Source organism: Mauremys reevesii, linkage group 19 (assembly GCF_016161935.1).
Source record: "Mauremys reevesii isolate NIE-2019 linkage group 19, ASM1616193v1, whole genome shotgun sequence".
NCBI classification, from domain to species: domain Eukaryota; kingdom Metazoa; phylum Chordata; order Testudines; family Geoemydidae; genus Mauremys; species Mauremys reevesii.
Genome location: NC_052641.1, coordinates 16511235 through 16530418, shown reverse-complemented (window position 1 = coordinate 16530418; position 19184 = coordinate 16511235). Strand labels below are relative to the sequence as shown.

The 19184-nt window shown below is 44.2% G+C and overlaps 2 protein-coding genes across 4 annotated transcripts in view; one reads left to right on the top strand and one right to left on the bottom strand.

Annotated features, from left to right (window-relative positions):
* Positions 1-7150, top strand: part of SETX (senataxin) — a 47491-nt gene extending 40341 nt beyond the window's left edge. The window contains exons 24-25 of the mRNA XM_039506277.1: positions 1042-1129; positions 3203-7150. Coding sequence (XP_039362211.1) covers positions 1042-1129; positions 3203-4006 — 892 coding nt within the window. The 3' untranslated portion in view covers positions 4007-7150. The remainder of the gene's footprint in view (positions 1-1041; positions 1130-3202) is intronic.
* Positions 7151-13755: 6605 nt separating this feature from the next.
* Positions 13756-19184, bottom strand: part of NTNG2 (netrin G2) — a 71147-nt gene continuing 65718 nt past the window's right edge. For 2 of the 3 annotated variants that reach the window (XM_039506881.1, XM_039506879.1), the window contains 5 exons: positions 18571-18636; positions 17881-17955; positions 16517-16684; positions 15074-15208; positions 13756-14462 (listed from right to left, as the gene is read on the bottom strand). In XM_039506881.1, the coding sequence (XP_039362815.1) occupies positions 14239-14462; positions 15074-15208; positions 16517-16684; positions 17881-17955; positions 18571-18636 (668 nt within the window). In that variant the 3' untranslated portion in view covers positions 13756-14238. The remainder of the gene's footprint in view (positions 14463-15073; positions 15209-16516; positions 16685-17880; positions 17956-18570; positions 18637-19184) is intronic. The other variant, XM_039506880.1, reaches the window with a different exon arrangement.

Genomic DNA, 19184 nt, shown 5'->3' with positions numbered 1-19184 from the left:
TTTTACCTCAGAAATTCCACTGGTGGAAGCCCTAACATAGGCTATTCTCTGGGTTGCAATGTTTTTACTATCGTGTGTGTGTGTGTGAGAGAGAGAGAGAGAAAATGAGATAACATGTTGGTAACACCAGGTATTGCTGTGGTACTTGTTCAGCTAAATTGGTGTCAGCTGTGATGAGACTTTCTTTTGTAAAATTCTTTGTGTAGAGTAGGCTCTGGAGTTGGGAGCTTTCTCAGTCCTCATTGGAGGAGGAGGAGTGGGTGTGTGCTAGTCTTTAACAGAGAGCTTTTTTCCGCAAGGTTCATCAGAAGTTTGAATTAAGTAGGTGCTAACAAAAATTGAACTTTAAACAATGAATAAAACCTATAATTCTGTTATCTGTATAGCCCTCTGGCAAAAACAGGGTAGACAAGATCTAATATTTCCAATGTGAAAACTTCTTTGTCAAGAAACAAAAATGTCAGGTCTCAAGAACCATAACACAGTGAAAATGGCACAGTGTGTTTCTCCTTAAAATAAATAAAATATTCAAGCACAGTGTTGAAATATTAAATAGAACCTTTTCACATTAATCATACCAAATATTATTAATCTATTTCAGTTCAAGTCAAAAGGAAGCTCAAAGTCTTGACAGGAGAAATAAGTTTGATCTCTTCCATCTGTGAGTCTGTGCAGGGAAGGGAAGTGGCCGAGGGAGTAGGAAAACTCTGGAGACTGTTTTAAGATGAAAGGAGAAGTAGTGGCTATGAGTGGGGCTGGAGAGACCATTGAGAAGGGAAGCAGCAGCAGTAGAAGCTGCGGGGAGTGAGATTCTGTACAGGGGATTGAAGATGGCAAAGGGAGCCTGGGTAACAACCAAAGTGCCTGTTCAGGGGAGGGCTGGCTGCTGTAGTGGGAACAAGGGATGGAGGAAAACCCACCTTCTTTGTAGTTAGCATTTTTTTATTTCAGCAATTGTCACTTCTTAAAAATAAGAACTAAAGTTCACCTAAGAGCGTTGGAAGAAATAATACAGCAACTGAATTTTGTTTCGTTGTTTAGGTTTCTGGCAAGTCTTCAGCGTCTGAATGTTACAATTACCCGAGCAAGGTACAGCCTCTTCATCCTTGGAAGACTGACAACGTTAATGGTAGGTACAGTGTTGTATTCCGGTGAATCTCTGCCTGTTCTTCCTGTTAGTTCAGGTCAGGAATGAGACGTGAAAGCCATTCCCAACCCATCCTTGTGTGAAACAGGAGTCTGGGGTGGAATAAAGTTGTTCAGTTAAAGCAATCCAATGGTGTGAAAGCTGTTCTTGGGCAGAGTCAGTTGTCCTTGTCTAATACACCGCCACAGAAGGCTTTCTGAAGGGAGAGCTGTATCTGTTGTTTCAAGCCAGGCAGGTGAGATGTTGTTCTGTAAAAAGGCTTGCAATAAAATTTAACAGAAAAAAATACTGAAAATATGAGGGGGTAAATCTTCTCTCTAGTGGCAGCCTGAATGAGAGCTGGCACTGGGAAGCTCCACCGCCTGAGGGTCAGAATCCTCTCCTTTCTTCCCCCCAAAAGCTGAACAATAAACCAAATGAAGCTGCCTTCCCCAATCCTAGTGACTGCTTCAGGTCGGGAGAAGACCAGAGGACCCACCATCCCCAAATACTCTCCAGATCTGCTCCCCTTTCCCTTTGTAGCAGAACTGCACCATATCTCCTTACAGTGCCCTCCATGCCTGAGGAAGAGTTGGTTTTTCACTCTGTAGCACAGGCTGAGAATGCAAATTAAGCATAAAAAGAGGCCAGTTTAGTTCCAGACACTGGCTTATTGATGTCCTGTTCACCCCTTTGCTTCCAGAATTTGTTAGATCCTAGGCATGGTGGCGTAAAGTAAGGAGGAAAGAGGGAAGATTTTAGCTTATTTCATTGGGATCAAGTGTACTGCACTTGACCAGTTTTGAGGTTACTAGTCGTAATAAGAATCAGGACGGCTGGGACAGTTTAACTACTGTAGCTGGCATTTCTCATTCAGCAGAGAATCAGTAAATGTCCTTGTTCTCATGATATTATTCTTGCATATAGTGCCTTGTTTCTAATAGGATCAATCTAAGAAACTATTAGATTTTACTCATTTAGGAAACTAAAATGTCTTTTTGAATTTGAAATTTTTAAAGGAACACTTCCAGCTTTTAAAAAAAAAAAAATCCCACTTTTGTCTGAATTTTTACTTACACATTTCAAGTAATGCCTAAGATAACCAACTGTAAAAAAAATAGATTTTTTTTTCTATTACTTCAGTTTGTTTACCTTTTGCACAAAATGCTAGCAAATGCACAATCAGTTTCACAGTTTCCCTGGGATAGTCAGTTTTCCCTACAATGTGGGTCTTTTACACAGAAACAGTGGAGAAAAATGTTTTTACAAAACAAGAAAATGTGGCTGGGTAACCACAGAAATGTGCAGGGTGGAATCTGGCGCAGGTGTAGTAATTGAAACTGCTTAAATTCACCTTTTAAAAATGGCCTATATTTGAAGTTGGTGTCCCTTAAACCAGTGGTGTGCAAATTTTTCAAATCGCCCCCTCCCCCCCCACCATTCAGAGAATTTGTCTTGCCCCCTCCGTTACTTGTAATCTGAAACTTTTTTGTGCAGAAGTAAGAGTGGCAATGTGAAAATATTTGTCAATATCACTTTCCACAGAAGACTTAGCACCTCATTGCCAGCAGCAGCAGCAGAAGGCTGGCAGTTGGGCACTAGTAAGTCTGGTATGAAAAGTGATATTGAGAGTTTCTTTGAACCCCTGCCCCTGAGAAATTCTTGCATCCCCACCCCTCCCCCAGTTTGCACACCACTGCCTTAATTTTTCAAAAAATATATTTTATTACTGTATCTCATCCACCACTAGGGGGCAATCACACCACATTTTTGTGTTGTATTTGGACAAGGTCGGAGGACCGCTGTCCTGACAATCATAGTTACAGGAGCTGTCGTTTTAAATGAGTTTGTACGATGATGGCTAAAAGTATCCTCTTTGTGTTATAGCAGTGGGATGTTTTATTTCTTTTTAATGAAACTTTTACTAAAAATCCTTTCATCCCAGAGCAAGTGTACATCCAGTTCCTGTGACAGCTATAGGAAGTGAGGTTGCATGGATTAAAAATGAGACCACATGCATCCCGAGATCCCTGTGTGTGCAGGTTTCTTTTTGCTAACTATTTTTCTTCTTTCAAGGAAAATAAAGATTGGAATAAGCTGATTCAGGATGCTCAGAGAAGAGGCGCGATCATCAAGACTTGTGACAAAAACTATAAAAAGGATGCTGTTAAAATTCTGAAGCTCAAACCAGCATTACAGCGGCCACTCTCCTATCCTCCTACTGCTGCACTGTCAGAGAAAGCTGCTCAAGTGCAGGTGTGTTTGGGCAGTGATGGGAAGAATAAAGTCACCAACCGACAAAGCAGCAGTGACTCTAGAAAACTCTCTGCCAGTGCTGGCCTGTCAGCACAAGGCAATGGAGTAGTCCGACAGCCCCCAGAGTCTCAAGCTTTGGGTTCCAAAGGTGTCACTCTTCCCACACCGGTGCAGCCTGCTGCTCGAGAGAGACCACGGGATCCAAGGCTGGCTAGGAGGACAGAAGCGACAGGGAAGGAGCAGGCCTCCAAGAACAGCAATCCATCAGCCCTGAGCAATCCAGATGTGACATTGTCACGGGGACCTGATGCCTCTTCAGCCCACTGGGGTCAGATCAGCACTGTGCAGCCTCCTGTCTCCAAGGCAGAAGATTCGAACAAGCCCAACCAAACTGTAAGACAGCCAGACATGCCTTTCACTGCTTCCCATACAGCCAGGCAGGACCATGACTGGAGAGTTTCTGTCTCGTCAAAAGAGGCAAGAACTGTCGGTAAAGAAGACCAGAAAGGTAATGAGTGGAACAAAGAGAAGGACTATCGGACCCCTGCAAGCAGAAGAGCATCGGAACAACCCCCGGAGAACAAAGACTTGAGTGAGGCCAAGAGGAGGAAGGTCTCCTATTAGCTGAAATCTTTCTAGGATCAGCTGCAGCTGGCAGCCTTACCCCCACTATATAAGCCCCTCCAAAACCTATCCCCCAGCCCTTAACAATATGGACTGTATTAAAAACAAAGTATCTAGTTCACCTGGAACTCCTTCATATTGCTACTTTTCTACTAACAGATCCAGTTTTTTTCCATCCCATCACTGACTGTTGGGTGAATTCATACCTGAAAAATTATATCCTTGGAGCTTTTGAACTGAAAAGTTGGGTAATTGCTCCATATGTAATGGCAGTAAGTTTGAACTATGATCCTAGGAAGTGAAGTGGTGTAAATGTTGAACTGATGTATATTTGTATAGCATACAAAATTATTTTAAGATTTAATTCAGCAAGCGTATTGCTGCTTGTTTCCATGCCCAAAAGCTAATTTCAGAGTGGAGCACAATTTTTTTTATAAAAAAAAAACAAAAACAAAAAACTGAAAGAAAACTTCACCAGAGATTTTTGGTAAGTCTAGTTTCTTTAACAGCAAATGGGACATTTTGAAAAGGCTGAGAGGGTGGTAACAGGTCAGATGGCTTTTGATTCTTTCTGAAATTCCACTGGTGCCTCATGGAAGACAATGGGGGGCGGGAGGTGAATGTTCAACAGAGAATTCTGCATACGGGGCAGGGGGTACGTATATATATTTTTTTTATTTCACTGCCCCATTTTTTCATAGGAACAAAATATCCTCGGTTCATGCAGCTGTGCCTCGAGTCTTACTTTTGCTCCTTATTCTTCAGCTGTTGTCCTTAGCCATCTGATCGGGACATCAGTTTATTGCAGTTTGAGTCCATAGACTGATGGCACTAACTGTGGCTCCAGGCTCTGAGCTCCCACTGAAGTCAGTAGTAGTTGAGGACAGTCAGATTGCGTGAGCCTGGTTAGGCCTATTGGCTCCAAGTGAGGAATAAGCAGCAGAAGTTTTTGAAATCTTAATCAAAGATCTGGTCAATGCTTGATGACAATGATACTTGGCTTGCTTGGTAACAGAGCACACTGAGATCTGCAGAGATGAAAAGGGCTAGCTATGTAAGAGCTATTACTGGATTCTGTTTACTCTGGAGATGTAGAATATCTAACTGGTAAATGAATAAAACTGCAATAACTATTTTAAAAAAAAAAAAGCCCTACTCATGTGCATGTTTCCATAACAGAACCAAAAAAAAAAAAAATTGCAAGTGGAGTTGTTTCTAAATAGAATGTGTTCAGATTAAGGCATCAGTTGCTCTTTCAGGAATATGGTGAATGTCTAAGTGAATAACATCTGTTAGGCATACTATCTGTTTTGCATAGAGACAATACTGAGCTCATATTTTGTTTGTGTGTGTTTATTTAGCACTTTGACGATCTGTCACCGGCTAGAGCCAGAAGTAGTGTGGGTAAGCAAGGTGCAGATTTTTTCTGTGGACCTTTGGTGATAATGCAGCTCATTTTCAACTTTCAAATACCCCTACTATGGCTGTTCTAAGTTTGATCTGAGAAGAGATTACCATGATACACTAGATCATTTTGTGTTGTTGACAAATGACCTCTCAGGACTAGAAGGAAGCCATCAAACTTGCTTTTATATGGGAGCTCTTGTGAGATAGAACCCAGCTTTCTTAAGATGCAAAATTAAGACCTAGCTCCATTAAATTAATGGGAGCAGGTTCTCAGCACATCTACTGAATGACTTATGCCCACCACTACACACGAGTATTTTGATTCCATTATCATGCTGGTCTTTCCAATTTCACCGCAACATAAGAAAATGAACTCTGCAAGACTGCCATGGGCTAAACAATTGTGCCAGTGGTATTGTTTAGGTCTCCCTCCCAATACTTTCATTGCAGTGATTAATGTTGCCTTCTTCCTTTAAAACTGACAAACAGCTGCGTGGTGGTGGTATCACAGCAAAATATAGAGATGACATAACCACTGTAAGAATAATAGGACAGTAGCCTACGTGGTAAACTGCAAATTGTACTGGTATGAATTCACCTATCCAAGCTTGAAATAGATGTGCTTTACTAGTGACAGCTGAGTGATAGGTATTTTGAAGGCTATATCTCCTGTATCTGCATGGCACAGCTCATGACCTGCTGTTCTCTAGTACAGTGATGGTAAAGTGAATAAATGGGCTAAATTCTGCCCTTAGATAGGCACATGAATGAAGCCAATAACAGATGTTGGCACACAATTTGGGGGCAGAATGTAACCCCAAAGCTTTGTTTAATATCTGTACTACATTAATTGCCAGTGTACGCACCTTAAACTGCCATGAAAGTTGTTCAGAGGAGCGTATGATCTAACGTGTTTTCAGAGAGTAGAGCTGTTGGAATGAGCCACTTGTTGTCATACATTAGTGATCTCTGCATAACTCTTAGTTGAGATTCATTCCCTTTGTGTATCTATATCTAGGCTAAATAGGAACACTTTGAAATACTGTCTCCCTTATAAACCTATTGTATCGGTGCAGTATGGGTTAAAAAGGCAGGGTTAGTCAGCAAACCGCTGTAGTTCCTATAGCTATGGAAACCATGCAGTGTATATTCATGTAAAAAAACTGAAGACAAAGTCAGTCTGAATCAGGGAATGCTGTTCTAACAGTTAACTGGAAAACTGTTTGTCATGCAAATCTTAGAACTCTTCCAGTCTCCTTTTTGTCACATCAGCTGCACATTCCAGAACGTAAGTTCTGTCCTGAAAACGACACTTGTCAGGTGCTGGAAGGAATTTTATTCTGATGTCGTACATTGTCTTTGTTGCATTACATCACCCATGCTTTGTCTATTTTATATCTCCAGTCTCTATATAGGGAGAAGTGATGAGCTGTGCCGTTTTCACTATATAGGGATAAGTGGCTGTGTGTGCCTATCTGTACTCAATAAATTCTGTACATGCAGTATTGCTTAGTGGAGTTGTATAACTTCTCAATAAACCCTGTTTGATTGAGAAACTGCAGTGCCATTCCAGTTTACTCCCTCAGCTGATACAAGGTTTTATTGCCTTTACTTGCTTTGTATCTGTCACTGTTTTGTCCATCATTTATTTGCACTAGCTCATTCCTGCCACATCAGTTTGTTAATGCTGTATTTTGTTTTTGAATAAAAAAATGTTTGGGTTGAGTTTTCCCTTTATGTTAAGCATTTTTCTCTTTATGCATAGCCCAGAATTGGTTGCTTTTAGTGAAAATGAGAGTTCATGTGGAGTAGATTAATAGCTTTTAATTGGTATTTTTCTTCCAGCTAGATACATAACACTTAGTGTAACCAGCAGGCAAAGTGTGATCCCAGGCACTTTCTTCACTTAGAGAGTTTAGACTAAATGTATTACAAAAATAAAACCTATGCCAAGATACACACTGATATGGTGCAGTTTTAACTTATTTTCACCTCCAACTGTTTCTTTTGCTCATGCATCATGTAATCAGCCTTTTAGTAGAGACCGATGAACGTATATGCCATCTATATTATGTTTTCATTTTGTTTTCTCCTCCTTTGACTGATCTGGCCAATCCCTCAACTTATGCAAGTAGTCTTGTAGTATTCTTTCTCACGTATTCCTGTTTCAGAACTAGTAAGTGGCAGAATAGCCGTTGGAAGACCCCTGTCCTCTTGCATGTGTATTGCCTAGATGAATCATTAATGAATGTGTGGAAGACTGACTGCATGTATTCTAATGTAAAGCAGTTTAATTTGGTTTTTGGAGTGAAATAAGTTTGGAGGAAGAAACTTTAAGTGTTTGTAAATCAGTGGCTTTTGTTTGGCTTAATTTTCAGTGCTTTGGCGGCTCCTTTGTGGTGCTGCTTGTCATTTGACATCTCTGAATAACAAAATGGGAATCCCTTGTGCTTATAAGTGCTGAAATATACTCTGTCCAGAATAGATGGAAGAGAATTGCACTTGGAGGAGAATCAGACACTGTCTGTTAAGGTGGTATCCAAACATTGCCTAATACGGGTATCTTTCTTTTGCAGATTTCACTGCAGTTATACAGGATACAGCACCATAACCTCAGTCTGGCACTCAAGATACCTCCCTTTGTGGTATCTATACAGAGGTCAGATTTACTATCCAGATAAAAGCAATAACCCAGTTCAGTTCATACCTGGTACCTTAACTTTTTGTCACTTGTGTGAAGTGCTTGGCATTTGACTGTTACAAGTGCACCCAAACCCTACTTAACTAAACTTACTGGGGGTGAGGGTGGAAGGGGTCCACATGAAATTTAAAAAAAAAAAAAAAAGTGTCCCACTGTCAGTAACACAGGCCCAACTCCACTGGTGGTAGCAACATTAGGTGCTCTGTAGTAGACAAGGCTCTAATGGCCAGGTATTTTTAACATTTTCTGTCTAACTCTGCTTTGACTAGATCTAAACCACACGCCATTAAAAACACCAGCAGCACCCAGGGCCTTGTCTGCTTTAGAGCTACCGAAACTGGGAAAGCGGTGGAAGAATTTTCAGAAGAAAACTCTAATGTAGACAAGTCGCGTGTGGCTTGCTGATTTGAAGGCAGCTTGGTCCAGTGGACAAAACAAAGGACTGAGCATTGAGGTATCAGGGTTTGAGTTGTGCTACTGACTCAGAGGGCAACATAGGGCAAGCCACTTATCGCCTGTTGCCCGGTGTCTAACGTGGAAGTAATTCTTCCCCTTCTTTATAAAGGGTCTTGATCTCTACTGCTGCCATGGAAGTGCCAAGTATTGTGTATTTCCAGGTCAGAAGATGGGATGAGGCTATAGAGCATATACCAGTAAATTAAGGGTAAAGCAAGATTTAGACGTATGTTGCACTTACCTTTTTAAAGTAAGTGTCAAAAACCCAGGGACTTCCGTCCTTTCTTTTTTTTTTTAAAGCCACCATTTGAATGTGCAAGCTGATATCTGTACTTTAAAATTAGGGCATAACATTGTTCTAGTAGTTGACAGCTTGAAGGCTAGTTGGTCATTTGCAGATTTATATCACAACAACCAGAACCATGTTTCTAAAATTGCAAAACACTCTCCTCTACGCTGCATGAATAAATAATTCAGAGATGAAACAAACTCTGCTATATTGTAATTGGGATTTATGGTGCTAAACCATAGAATACAATTTCTATCCACAAAGGCTCCATTCGCAAGTCGCATATAAGGCCTTTCTAAATCCCTGGAAAAATCCTTTCCAGTTTTCAGTGCAAATAAATCCAAACTAAGCAGTGTGTTGTACATTAAATGCTTCTGAAAGATGAAGCCTGTTAGCCATGTGTTCCTGTCTGCTAAGGTACAGACTCCCTTCCCATTAGTGCCCAGGAAGATCATGGAGAGTGAGAGGTGAATATATCTTGTACACTTGTTACATCTGGTATGGTTCAGCATATATAAAACTTGTTTTGTAGACTGGCATATGTGACACTGTCCAATGCAGTCTTATTTAATTGCTGTATCGAGTAGAGAATTTGCTCTTCTGCAGTGGGATTCAATGCAATCTGGACCTGAGGACTGTCATTGATTTCTGCTCTCCCCCGTTTAAACTCCCAAATCACTGCAGAGTTGCAGGGGGCTGCCTTCAGAGTCTCACTCCTGCTCCTGGCTAACAGAGGGTGACTTTAGAGCCACTTTGCAAAATTCTCAGGAATGTAATTTAGACTTCCCCACCATTATGGCCCATGACAACAGATTTATGATATTCTTGTCCCCCCTTCTCCCCCCTTACTAGGGTGACCAGATGAGATGAAGAAAATATCGGGACACGCGGGCAGGCGGCGCTGGCAGAGCAAAAAAACAAAAAAAACCGAGTGCTGCCAGCGGAGCGAAATATCAGGACAAATTATGATCACTCGGGACGCGGGACAACCACCCAAATATCGGGACGATCCCGATTTTATCAGGACATCTGGTCACCCTACCCCTTAAGCTCGCCCACCCCAAAACCAACGCTTTCCCTGGGCAAGCAAAATTAGATACGTCTACTTTAGAGCAACTTGAAACTCTCCTCTGCCCAGGTGCCTGAATGTGCCACTCCCAACCAAGCCTTACGTGGCTCCAGCAAAGCACTCCAGGTTTGGCCATGGACTAGGAACATTTCCTAGAAGATGCTGCTTTAAGTATCCTTAGTGTCTAACTCTTATCTTATTTAGAACTAAGAAAACACTGAGCTTCTGCTTTTATTTACACTTGGGGCATTTCGTGAAAGCCAATTAAAGCACAGAATGTTGCTGATGGGACAAAGTGCTGATAGCATGTGCTGAGTCCCTTTCCCTTTAATGGTCTATTTCCCCCTTTCAGGATCAGCCTTTCGGATGAACTGCCCTGTGCAGCTCTAACAAATTCTAGCAAATGTAGATTTTCCCTGTCTTCAGCTGAGAATGAACATGGTTAAAAGCTTTCTCGGGTGAGTGAATTTGTGCATAAAGCCAAACTACTGTTCTTTTTTTTTTTTCTTTTCTGTAGCTATGGTGATAGATTCCTACTGGCTGCACTATTTAATCATGCCAGACAACAGGTCTAGGATTGCAGATTTTTTGATGGCTTTTATTTGGGTAAACAGATTTGTTATGACACCACCAAATAGTTAAAGTTGGAATACAATTTGAGGTAAATAGGAAAAAGAGGTCTCTCTCAGTGCTTGTTTAAAGAGGTCAGCATTTTGCAGACAGGTATAATTTTGAAAATAAACAGGCAAACCAACTTAAAACGTTAGTGTGAGTAGATTTTTCAGGAGGGTGCTGGTGCCTTTTAAGGATTTTTCTGTTAGCCTTCCCACAACCAATATTCCCTTCCCTTCTTCCCCCCATTTAAAAGCGTGAACTGTTGCTGCATGGATGGCTGCAGCTTCTCTATGGGTCTTCCAGAATGTGAACGTTCATCAGTGGCCTATACATAAGATGAAGGATGTTTCTTCTTTTTGTATTATGGTAAAGCTATTTCTCCTGTGTGTGTGTCTTGCATATTACCTTTTGTCAATATGTTCAAAGCATTAAAAACATTTCCTTTTTAAAACACTGAATTTCAGAGTTTGGGGAGATGTGTTTTCAGTCGTGTGTCCTTCCTGGCTGCATGACTGCTAAATTTAAAAATGAAAACGGGCTTTCTAAAACAGGACCAACCATAGCAGCTTTGAGTCTGTCTTTATGATGGGATCAGAACTCCTCCCCTTGCTTTCAAACTGGCTATTTGGAGTTGTCCTAACCAAAGTCCATGGATAATTTAATTTGCCTTTGAGACAATTCCTTGGTGTGGTGTTTTCCTGGGGCTAGATTACTGTAGCGTGGCATCCACTTCTGTCTAGGTAGGTATTTATAAAGAGCCCAATACTAGGTTATAGATACCATGTTTTTTTTTCCATTTTCTTTTGCACCATGACTTCAGCAGCTGTAAAGTGTGTTGTATCCCCCTTGTGGCTACTCTAAAGGATAACAGCCTACTTTTGTTACTAGCTAAGGAGGTGCTGCTTCAGCTCAAGTTATAGGAGCCCGTGTGTTGGTACCGAAGGTACATGGTCTAAACCCTGCTGCCAACCTGTGGTGAGGGGATCATAACATCATTTCTGCTTATTTCTCTCTAAAGCCATGCAAGGAAGCCAGCGACATCTTTTTAACGACGCTGTCTAATGCAGTACTGCCTCCTGTCCAGCAGCCATTTGCACAATCTCTAGCTGGTCAGTTCCCAACAGTGCCACCCTTGATTGTCTCTCTCCCCCCCTCCCCATGGAAGTTTTGTGTTGCTGTTATAAATGTTCCGACTTCCATTGCAATAAAGCCACTTGAGCACAGAGCAGGGGCTCCAGTAGCTGTGGCGTCTGTCTGGGGAAATGGTTTTATGAAGTAGTAAATTATTTGCTGTTGCTTGTAATCTAATTTCCTAGAGAAATAGTAGTGCTTGGAAAGGGAAATGTGTCTTTTTCCCCCTCCAGATGTGCTTTTAAGGTCCTGATTTAGTTATAGTCTCTCCTATAAAAACTACTTGCAAGAATTGTAACTCATGGGGACTTTATCTGGCAGAGCAAGAAAGAATGGAAGCAAACAAGCAGCATCTAGCCAGTTTTAGGCAACGTACAGCTGCACCAAAGAAAAGGAGAGAGTGCCTCTGCCTCTGCCAACAAGTTCATGAAGTTGGCAATACTTACCCTCCCTGTACCTAAAGGGTCAATTCAACCCTTCACCCCTTCTATGCTGGATTGAATCAAGTTCCATGCTCTCCGTATGTGGGATCTTTCATATGAAAAAAAGCTCTCAAAGCAAACAGTACCACTGGATTTAATGATCCTATCCTATTTTCATTGAAGGACAGAATTTGTCCTGTCTCAACTCAAGTTTTCCCCCTTCTTTTACAAAGTAGTGATCCTTTGCCATCCTCCACTGCAGCAGTTGCTGCATTTCAGTGATTCTAATTGTATAGTTTCTGAAATACAGGGCTGAAAGATTCTACGTGTGTTGTTTTCAGACCTGGAATACTCCCACTGCTGGGTACAGGCTATGGCTGAGACCTGCGAAGTGGGGAGGGGGAGCAGTTCCTATATGAAGAGTATCGAAACAGGAGAAATGTTGATCTGGGAAAGGGCAGTAGCATGATACTTTGGGTAAGGATACCAGAAATGGACAATGCCAGTGGTGGGCTGGTGGAAAAACAACTTCTGGGCTACCTCTCAGGCTGAAACCAGAGCGTTGTAGTCGCCCAGGGAGCGAGAGATCTAAAGCGTTCAGCCAGGGGATCAAACTGGTTGCTCAGTTTGCAAATTATATCATGTATTGCTTCAGAATTCTCCAGCCCCCTTCCATGTGAATGGCTTAAAATACTTCCTCCTATTGTGGCATGTTCATGAGCTTTAAATCTTTCCGTATTTGAACTAACACCTGTGAGTTTACATGAAAGTCCAAGGTTGTGGCTGTTTAGAGTTAATATTCAAAGTAGAGATTGCCCTCTGGCAAGAGCGTACAGCTGACCCAGTGACCCGCGCCTATTAGTAGAGGGTCTAAACATCTGGTTCCCTTTGGAAAAACATCCCAATGCTGCCAAGCAGCAGCTTTTCCAGACACGGCATCACTTTGAGAAGACATCTGAAGAAGAGACCAACAGTCTCTGTAGATGCCAAATTAAAACCAGTCTTTGCTCGCAGCTGTTAACCATCCCTGCTTACGGCCAAGCTGACCTTGGTTCAGCAAGGCAATGAAAAAAAATTCCTTAGATCTTAAACACAAAACAACCCCCCAGAGGTTGCACTTTGGTATTTGAGTCAAAAAACACAAGAGAACATCGTGTATCAAAAAATAAGTCTTTACCTGCAATTAACTCTGCACGCAAAGGAAAACATGGTGGTCAAGCAGCAATTACTAGTTGCTTTACTGTAGGATTATACACCAGAATCAAATGCTCATGGTAAAATGTCCCTTTAGGTTGTAGTCCTTTTATAGCATTTAATTCAAACAAAAATAATTCTCTACCAAAAAAGTATTTGAACCGTACACTATACGGAAATGCCTGGATAAGACGTTGCACTCTGATATACCATGCGCACAATGGCCTTTTTGTTCTGGTCAAGTGCAAGAAAAGGAAATAAAAATCCAACAACAAAAATACAAAACTTAATAAATTCAGCAACTAGATTTGTAGGCAACGGTATCTCTAGGGCCCGGCCAGGTCAACAATGAAACATGGGACTATGCAGCAAGGATGGACCAAAGAGTCCCCCAGGGATGCCTTGGACTCCAGTCTCTGGTGCCATGGGGCTCTGGAGCAATTAGGACTGGCTCTTTCAAAACAAGAAAGAAAATGAAACTACTGAAAAGTTTAAAAAAAAAAACCAAAAACACCTTGGATTGCGGCACTGTTTTGGCAGGGTCCCCCATGCCCTGGAACCAGAGCCCCCTGTGCAAAATGGGGAACGAGTCACTGCTTTTAAGGAAGTGTGTGAGACAGGAGTCCTTTCTAATGACAGCAAGGTACTGCAGCTTCTGCACAATGGCTGTCACAGTTCTCTCCCTGCAGCTCCGCAGCCAAGTCCATGCTGCGGCTACCTCTGTCCAGGGCGCGGAAGTTGGAGCAAGGCTGCTGCTGGTGGAAGGACAGGAGTCAGCCCCTGAGATGCGGTAGCTCTCAGTGGACAGGGGACTGAATGACGTCATGGAAGTCCTAGAGTAAAGGAAGGCTGAGGAGGTGATGCTGTGGAGGGCTACCTATGACCTTAGTCTCCTAGCCCCCGCCCCCCCGGTGATGCACCTTGACTTGGCTCTCTTGTGTTTGCAATTCAAAAGTCCAACAAGTGTCGCAGCTGGAAGATGAGTGCACTGATGAGGAAGGTGGTTAGGCTGAGGTATGTGCTGGAGGCAGAATTGCAGGCCTTGGTGTCAGAGTCGCACTTGGATTGCTCACACAGGACGCCTTTGTAGCCAGCAGGGCAGATGCATCTCTGGTTCTGGTAGCAGGTGCCACCATTCTGGCAAATCAAGAGCTCCTCATCACAGACATTGGCTGCAAGGCAAAGAAGGAAGAAAGAACATGGGGAATTACTGCCTGATACCCACAACCCTGGGGCCTTAAGATTCTGCCCTGTGTGACAGTGGAGGCTTATTGCCTTCGATATAATTAAGGGATGCTGCAGGCTACCCCACTTGGGCTGTCACAGGGAACTAAGTGTGGCTGAAAAAGCCTGGGTTAACACTGTAACTGGCATGTGGACGCTGGCTTTTGCTCTTAGTCCAATTGCCCTGCAGCACCAGTGCAAGTCTAAGGCCCCAGACTCATAGGAACGAACAGTGGCTGTAAACTGCAATGACATTATACTAACGGGGCCAGGGAGGGACCTCAGCACTCCACAGCCCTAGAACCTGGACTCTCTGCAACTACCTTCAACTGGCAGCTGAGCGGGTGTTGCTAAAGACGGCTCCCTCCGGCTGGCTCACTGCATCATGCGGGAGTAAGGGCTTTGAAAGCTGGACCTGTGCACAGCAGCACACGGCCCTGCCCGGGGAGCCTTGGGACAGCACGCTCTAGCCCATTCCGCCGCTGTCAAGTACAGTGGCTTTATGGGTGCTGCTGTGCATTTGTTACCCTGCTGCTCCCCGCTGGCCTGCGGTACTTACGAAAACAACCCTGTCTCCAGTAGTAATTGGGAAGGCAGTCGTCACACTTGGGCCCGGCAGCACCTTCTCTGCATTCACAGTAGCCGGTCTCATTACAGCGGTCGTGCAACGACCCGATTTGATTGCAGTTACATTCTGTCCAAACACATGGAAGCTAGTTACTACAGCAGCCTGTGCACGCTGAGCACCAGGGAGCTCTCCATGCCTTTCCAACAGGGCTCTGCACGCTGACAGGGCCTGGAGAAGGGCTGGTTTAATCCTGGGCTTTTAGGAGTGAACTTTTACAAGTATCCCACCTTGCAGCTCTGGGCTGCCTTTCCACCCACAGCAATTTATACATAGCTTCTGCGCTACCTACTACTGAAATGCAGCTTGTTCTGGGCTGGAGGGCAGTAGCTAAGCGCACAGCTCACCAGAAGTGGTGGGAAGGGAGGGCATATTTTGGCCAAGCTTCTCCCCTTACGCAACGTACCACTGGCTCAACGTCCGCATGCAAGCTTGGGTCTCCGGATTGTAGCTGAAGGGTCGATCACACCAAACTGCACCTCTACCCTGATATAACGCTGTCCTCGGGAGCCAAAAAATCTTAGCGCGTTATAGGTGAAACCGCATTATAGCGAACTTGCTTTGATCTGCCGGTGTGTGCAGCCCCGCCCCTCCGGAGCGCTGCTTTACCGCGTTATATCCAAATTCGTGTTATATCGGGGTACAGGTGTACCTGGAAGTCCATTTAATTGCCTCAAAGGTGAAGTGGTTTTTTACTCAGGGCTTGTGGAATGCTGGCAGCATGTGGGGAAGGGAGTCGCTCTTCCCTGGATCAAAGGGATCAGCCCAGCAGCAGCACCGCTTTGCTCACAGGGACTGGCAAGAGCCGGGCGAGCATGGTGTGTCCTCTCTTTCTCAAGGCTGAGTGAATTAGTGCCCAGTGGGGCAACAGCCCCAAGGCTCATTCAGAGTGAGAGCAGCGGGGAATAGCACAGCAAAGCTGCAACAACTTCCTCTACTACTGAACCGTGCCATTGGTGGGAATAGTCCAGCAAGAGCTGAATAGCTGGGGCTGGAGGCTAGGCTGGCTAAGGGAAGGGGTGCTAGCATACCAGTTACCTTGAGTTTGCCAGTTCAACTCCAGGCTTCCTTTCTAGGGTAGTGCAAGCTTCCCCTATCCTGGGTTATCAATGCACCTTAACTGAGCTGGAGATGAAATATCTCCTTTGGGAGAGACAGAATTATTTAGTGTTTAAGGACAATTAACCCCTTGGCCTCGGCACTGATTGCTGGCCAGAAACTGGATGGCCACCAGGCTCCGTTCTCAGGCCACCACGCAGCCAGCGGCTGGTAACTACTTTCAGCCCTTGTTAATTTCAGCCAGATGTGAAGTAGCGACCTAGTGAAACTCCCTGGAGAGGAGTGCCCACCACGCACACCAGGGCCCCAGCTACTCACCTATGCACACATTCTCGTCGTCTAGCTCTGCCGAGCCGTTCCGATAGAACCCGAGGCGGCAGTGCTGGCAGTGCTGCCCCCTGGTATTGTGTTTGCAGCTGACGCAGGTCACCACATTCAGGAAGTCAATGTAGCTGCAGCGGTTGGAGTGGCCATAACACTCGCAGTCTTTTGGGAAGAGAAGTGAGAGAAGTCCCTGGCATGCAGTCATTCCCATGGCACAGAATGGCCATGCGCCATGAGAGGCAATAAGGTAGTGACACGAATCCAGGGGATTCCGAGGGGTTCTCTTTTGACAATACAATTCCCCCTCCCCCCAAAAATATGGAGACAGACAGCTGGGGTGGTTGCAGGCCTCTGCTGGCATGTGGGTGATCAGGGTTTGAGAGTAACTACCCTGCTCTCACTGCAGGAAAAGACTGTTTTTAAGACCTTGTTCCTAAGGTGTAGATGGGTATAAACCCTTCTAAGCCACAACCCAGCAGTTTAAAATCCTGCTCCTGGAAATAAATCAGGGTGACTACTGAGAGCTTTTGTCCTTATTCTCCATTGACACACAAGAGGATAAGATGGCTAGAAATGTCTGTCTTGCTGCACTGGCAGCATTCTGGCTTAGGTTGACAAGTTTGCCTGGGGAGCTTGAAGGGATAAGGGGGACCGGACTGGCACAAGAGAGGGGCCGATGTGTGTCTAGTTGACGTTGCTAGTTCCACCCTGCGTCAACATTCTGCTGTCTAGTCACCAGCAGCAGAATAAAGAGGCTGAAAGGAGCAGAAGGTGCAGTAGAAACAAGCCCAAGCTGCAAAGGACAGTTCAGGTCTGACCATTCCCAGTAGTCTGATTCTGGAGATTTGGTTCAAGCCTATCTTGACTGTTAGTGTAACACAAAGGATGGCAGGGAGACAGAATGCAAGTGACACAAGCTGACATGCACATGGAGGGGAGGGGAGGTTTATGGGGATGGGGAGTGAGATCTGCTTCTATGAAAGAGCCAGGCAGGGTTTTCCCCCACAGTTCACAGTGCCTTTGAGATGAATTGTAAACACTGAATTTCAATGAAATAACATTTGCCTGCTCAGTTAATGTTCAAGGAATCTTCTAATTGGATATTGCTGGCTGTTGTAGGTGTGTGAAGGTTATTTTATCATAAGGATTCTTTCTTATAATGATAAATAGCAGATGTATTCAGAGACAAGTGTAACTGCTAGTCTTCTAAGTGTCTGATACCTCCCTGACCCAGGTAGGTGGTGTTTTTTAAAGGCGAGGATAATCTTGATCACAGGGTTAGAAAGATCCCTCCAAAGCTTGCAGCATCTTAGTTTCAGTTTTCTGTTTTCCCACCAACCATCATTTCTCCCTCTTACCTCTAAATGTTTCAACAGGTGCCACTGGGCCAGAGCCAGATTTGAGCCTGATGAGTTTGGAGATCTTGGAAGCGGCTTGGAAAAATTAAAAACATGCTTTTTCTCATCACTTAACACACATTCACTTCCTACTCTGCGGGAGAGCAGCTCTGGTGCTAGAACAATAATGGAGTAAGCCAAGAACATCACGTTGGCATCGCTGAAATCTATTTCTGCTCAAGACAGCTGGTGCCTTTCTACATTTCTCATGGGTTTTTTTCCCCCTAAAGTTTGGTGTATAAGAAATTCTACCCATAAAAGTGCTGTAGCGCACAGAGCTCAGTGAAAAGCAGAGTTACTGTTCCTGGATCCTGCCCCCCGCTTTACATATGTGTAGAGGAATGAATCAGGTTAGACAGTCAGGCTAAAGCTAGACCAGTCTAACCATTTAAAAATATCTATTTCCTGTGGATTCCATTTAATGTAGGTCACACCAAATGGCATACAAAAAGGTGCTAGTAATTCATGGACTCATAGACATGTAGGACTGGAAGGGACCTCGAGAGGACTTCTAGTCCAGTCCCCTGCACTCAAGGCAGGACTAAGTATTATCTAGCCCAATTACAGCTGAAAGAGCCCCTGCTCTAAGGCTTGGTACCAGGCAGGGCTCTCCTACCAGCACACCAGCTACCACACTACAGCAGGCAGTACCTGGCTTCTTCGTGTGCTTCTTGCCAGCAGAGTGTGCTGTGGAGCCTGGTTTGCTCTTTGGAGCAGCTGCATGTGAGATAAAAGAGAAAAATACAGCTCAGTGCTCTGGAAGAGAGAGAGAGAAAATTCCCACCAGCCATGGAAGGCAAGTAGCCGGCCCCACCGCGAAGGGGACTTACTCGGAGCTCTCCCAGCAGAGAGAAACCTTTGCTGCTAACATGCCCTTTAGAGCAGTACTTCAGTGCATTTCCATGGTGATTACATTAGTGGCCTTTGCTTCCAATGAGGGCTAATGGGTTTCAGTGCCTGGGATGCTTTGTCCTTTTTAAACCCTAGCAGGGCTGAGAAGAGGAGGCTGCCCGACAGGCTTGCCAAGCTGTAACACAGACTCAGGTAATAAAACTTCACCCTGCTATGTTAATTCACGTGCCCGCACTACGCTCAGGGCTGCACAAGGCTGAAGATGACATGTTCTCTTCCCAAGGAGCTTCCAGGGTGCACACAGCTAAGAGCTGCCTAGCTACGGTGGCCACTTTCCTTTACAAAGATTAAACTTCACAACACCCCCAGGCTGTGGGAAAAGGGTCAGTTATCCCCCACCTCACAAGTGGGGA